Source organism: Pteropus vampyrus, unplaced genomic scaffold (genome assembly GCF_000151845.1).
Source record: "Pteropus vampyrus isolate Shadow unplaced genomic scaffold, Pvam_2.0 Scaffold449, whole genome shotgun sequence".
NCBI lineage: Eukaryota > Metazoa > Chordata > Mammalia > Chiroptera > Pteropodidae > Pteropus > Pteropus vampyrus.
The window spans coordinates 182,485-186,827 of NW_011889230.1; the positions used below are offsets into that span (position 1 = coordinate 182,485).

Genomic DNA, 4,343 nt, shown 5'->3' on the forward strand with positions numbered 1-4,343 from the left:
GCGTCTGCCAGGGCTGCCTGAGCGGTCGCTGACTGTTCCGGGAAGTCGCTGAGGGGAGTGACCGTGCCCGGAGCCCTGCGGGAGGGTCGGCGTGGGTGCAAAGTGGCGCCCGGGCGCTGGGCACTGCGTGCGGCCGCAGAGGTCCCATCTGCCACGTGCGGTGTGCTGGTTCCCGGCGTCAGGAGAGCACACGTGCGCCTGAGCCCGAACTGACCCGGCCTTTGCCGGCTGCTCCCCACTCGGCGCTCACGGGAAACGGTCGTTTGTCAGAGCGGCAAGCGCTTGCGGCCGGCGTCGAGGGCGTGCTGCTGTGCGGCAGAGCCCGAGGCGGGGTCCGGAGCGCTCACAGGGCTGCTTTGTGCGCAGGAGCCCAGCCCCCCAGCCCCCAGCCCCCTGAGAGCTACAGCGCTGCGCTCCTGGGCAGTGAGAGGACAGGGCCGGCACCAGCGTGTCCCGTTCAGGGGTCACCCGCTGGATCGTGCGTCGAGGCCGTCTGGAGGGCCGATTTTTGTTAATGTCAGAAGCCCAAGAGATAGGAGCTCATGCGAGGTAAACGTTGGGGTTTGGTTCTAGAATGAGAAATGTTCAGATTCAGCGTCCACAGTCTTAAGGAACAAGGAGGGACACTCACGTGTGTTCACTTTGCGCAGACGGCGGAGTGAGCAGATCAGGGGTCCACTCACCCCCGGGCCGTCTCTGGCGCTGTCCCTTTGGGACGGCCCCTCCAGAGGAGGTAGCTGCCTGTACCTCCCCAGGGGCCAGTGGCCGCCTCGTGCTATCTGCTGGGCAGAGTGCTGGCTGGCACACCACCACATGGGCTCTCCAGAGACCTGCCAGGTGGCGGGAATGGGCAGGTGCCAACACGGGAGAAACGGGGTGCGTGTGGCCAGGTGCGGGACCGCAGCCATGCCGTGGCACATCCTTCTTGGAGCCTCCTCTCTAGAGTTGGTCCTTCGGCGGTGGACGGCACAGCTGGAAAGGACGGGCCCCTCCGGGGCCCTTGAAGTCACGGGCGCAGGACTTGTGCAGTAGGAGCTGACACGTGGGAGGTGGTGGGCGGGAAAGGCCAGGAGCCGTGGGCCAGCAGCGTGGACCTGGGTGGGGCTGGGCGGGTCATGAGCCCAGCGGTGCTGGGAAGCCTGCAGCGGTGACACTGCAGCCCGCGGGGGGCCTGGAGCCCCAACAGCACCCCTGACCTTTCTGAATTTGGAACCTCACCTGCCGACCCCTGGGTGGCCCCTGAGGCTCTGCGGCTCGATGGCCGTACGAGTCGTCCTTGCCGCAGGTTCGGCCGTCGTGCCGGTCCTCCCGCTCATCCTCCCGCTCGTCCTCCTCAGTCCCGTTGTGCGTGTTTGCGAGGCATCGGCCTCCTCAGAGCCCAAGGTCAGGACGCGCCGTCCCTCAGCCCTGCCGTGTGGTTTAGGCTGTCCGGGGACAGGTGACGCTCACACACCTTTCCCACTGTCCTCCAGGGAGCAATCGGGGCGGGGGGAGGGGGTCACGGGACGAGCATCGCCTTCGCGTCGCAGGTCCGTGGGTCAGGGTGGCCGGGCGTGGACCCCTTGGCTCGGCGTCCCGCCCTCGTGCCGTGGTCTTCAGCGGGGCGCTGCTGTCTGGGCTGGTTCGATTCTGGCTCTGCCCCGCTGCGGGCGGCTTGGACGTGCTAGTGGCGGAGGCGTGGACAGCCCCTGCGTGCCCCTGCGGCCTGCGCGGTCCCAGCCGGTCCGACCTGGCAGGCCTCCGCAGCGTCAGCGCTCACGGTCCCCGCCTCGGTGTCCCTGGGCTCCGCGGGGACTTGGGCCTCCTCCGTCTCGCCGTCACTTCCCTCCGGGTCCCTTCCTCTGTCTGTTTGGGGACTTGTGTTTTGTTTGTCTGCCTCGTTGTCTTACTGTGTTCTCTGCTCACTGTGTGCATCTTCCTTCTTGCTTTCCGTTTCTGGTGTCCCCCCTCATGCGCCAAGTCACCGCCTGAGCCCCGGCAGCTCGCTGCCTGCAGGCGGCCTGCTCAGCGCATGTCTGCGCCCCGCGCTGGGCTCCTGCGCTGCTCCCGGGGCCTCGGTGTCCCCATCTGTGCGGCTCCTCTGGGGCCCATAAGCCCTGGCGTGTGCCCCGTGCACACGCTCATGTCTCCACATGTGTTTTGGCCACTAATTTTTCTCTTTTTTCAGGATATCTCGGTTTGGGTTCGACCAGTCTCGCAGGAGGTGTTTTCATTGGCGGGCGGGGTGCGGGGCGGGGAGTTGGTAGCATCACAGCGTCCTGAGCACGGACTGCTGGGCATGCGCCTCCCCAGGACGTCCTGGCGGCTCTCCCTCATCCTCCCTTGCGTGACCTGGGGGCCGGTTCTGGGGGAGCCAGGCCCTGTCCCCCGGCAGGCCCCCAGCCCCACCTGCGTCCAGCTCTCCTGACTGGATTCTGCACTCGGGTCTCCTCCTGTGGGGTTTCTGAGCTCCTGCTTCTCGGCCCCTTCTTTCTGTCGCTGATGCTGTGTGGGTCTTTGTGTCATCAGAAGGGTCCTGGGTGGGGTGCGTGGGGCTCCCTTGTCACCTGGTTTGGTGGACGTTGATGTCTGTGGCGTTTTTTTGTTTGGGGGTTTTATTATTTATTTTCCTTTTCTTTTTTAAGACTGTGTGAAATACTCAATTTGCAGATTATTGAAGCAAACCTAAATGGAGACTTGAACTTGAAAATAGAGTCCGAACTCGTGTGTGTCACGACCCATTTTAAAGACCTTGGAAACCCTCCATTAGGTAAGTTTTGTGGTGGGTTATGTTTTGCTTCTGATAACGTAATTGTTTCAGATGACGCGCCTGGCTGAGGTCTCTAAATGAGAGGAAGTTGAAATCAGTCCCTGTGGTTCGAGCTCCGAGCTCTGTGGAGAGGCCAGAGAGCCGAGGGCCGGTGTGGTGGACGGTGGACGGTAGGGTGGGGATGTGAGCCTCCCGGGCACAGGGTGTGCCTGCTGTGGGGGGGAGGGGCGGGACAGGGTCCGGAACGCTGGGTCCCCATGGACGCACCGCCCGGCGCCCCCCAGCCCCTACACCCTGTCTCTACTGCTAACGCTTTGTCCCCACCTGGATGTAGTCAGGACGCAGACACGTCTCTTTTTCTCCTGCTTTGGCCCCTTTGACGCTTGTCAAATTAGATGAACAGACGTGAACCGTTCCCACGTGATCAGCTGCCGTCCCTGCGAGGTGGTGGGGCCCACGACGGGCTCGTTTTCTTTCTGTCCTGGAACGAGAGGCGGTTCGTCACCGCACGCGTCAGCCCTCACGCGTTTGCGGCGTGCCGGGGGGGGCCTTCGTCTTTGGCGTAGAGGGGACGTCGAGCCCCGTTTCAGGGCCCCGTAGACAAGCTCCCTGGAGGTGGGCGCAGCGTTTCAGAGTCAGGACTGAACGATGTCTTGCGTAACGAATGGTCGCGTGTGCACCTTGTGGTGTTTCTCCAGGATGCCAACATCAGGGCTGACGTAAGTCATTTGCCGAAGCAGTCACTGTGCTGTCTGATGCCCTGTGACATGCGAAGATGTTCCTGTCCTTTCAGCCTCTGCGGACGCGTCTCGTGACAGAAACCCAGAGCAGATGGCGGAGGTGCACGTGGACATCAGGAAGTTCCTGCAGTTCCTCGCTGGGCAGCAGGCGAACCCCACCAAGGCCATCTGCAGTGAGTGCGCGTTCGCCTTGTTCTTCGCACTTCAGATGCTTCGGTCACCTGTGGTCTCACGCGTCGCACACAGTCTGCTGTGTGGCCGTCAGGCGTCTGGGTTTTCCCAGGCTCAAAGGCACCGAGGCCAGCCCTCGGGGCCCGCTGTGTGGGTGGAGGCAAAGGGCGTGCATGTCCCCAGGGGCCGGACGACCAGGTGGGCCAGGGCGAGAGGCGGCTGGGTTCGGGGTGGAGCTTTGTGTGGAGGCCCTGACTGCGCCCCCCCCCAACCCAGGTATCGTGAGCGACAAGGTGCTGCATCTTGACGTGCTCCACGAGGACGTGTCTCTGCAGTACTTCATCCCCGCACTGTCCTAGCCACGCCCGCTGGGCTCGGGAGCCCGGGGCCTCCGCCGTGACCGGCCAGGCAGTCGGCGATGCGTTCCGTCAGCATCTGCGGACGCGTCTGTCCTCAGCACAGATTCTGTCCATCTTTCTTACTTTTTTCTCTATAATATTTTAACTAGAAGTTAACTTTATGAAACACAGTTGAATAAACGTATTATTTCATACTTTTTTCTCATGCTTGTTTTGCTTTAAAAACATTGAAAAGAGAATTTATATTTCCAGACCTTTAAATAGGGCTTTCTTATTGAAGTCACGAAAATCCTTCTGCGTTCAGAGTTCGTGTTGGAGTCGATC

At 62.1% G+C, this 4,343-nt stretch overlaps 1 protein-coding gene across 1 annotated transcript in view; it reads left to right on the plus strand.

Annotated features, from left to right (window-relative positions):
- Positions 1-4,213, plus strand: part of HUS1 (HUS1 checkpoint clamp component) — a gene marked incomplete at its 5' end in the record, with an annotated part of 14,812 nt that extends 10,599 nt beyond the window's left edge. The window contains 3 exons of the mRNA XM_011381734.1: positions 2,650-2,749; positions 3,543-3,662; positions 3,937-4,213. Coding sequence (XP_011380036.1) covers positions 2,650-2,749; positions 3,543-3,662; positions 3,937-4,019 — 303 coding nt within the window. The remainder of the gene's footprint in view (positions 1-2,649; positions 2,750-3,542; positions 3,663-3,936) is intronic.
- Positions 4,214-4,343: the final 130 nt, after the last annotated feature.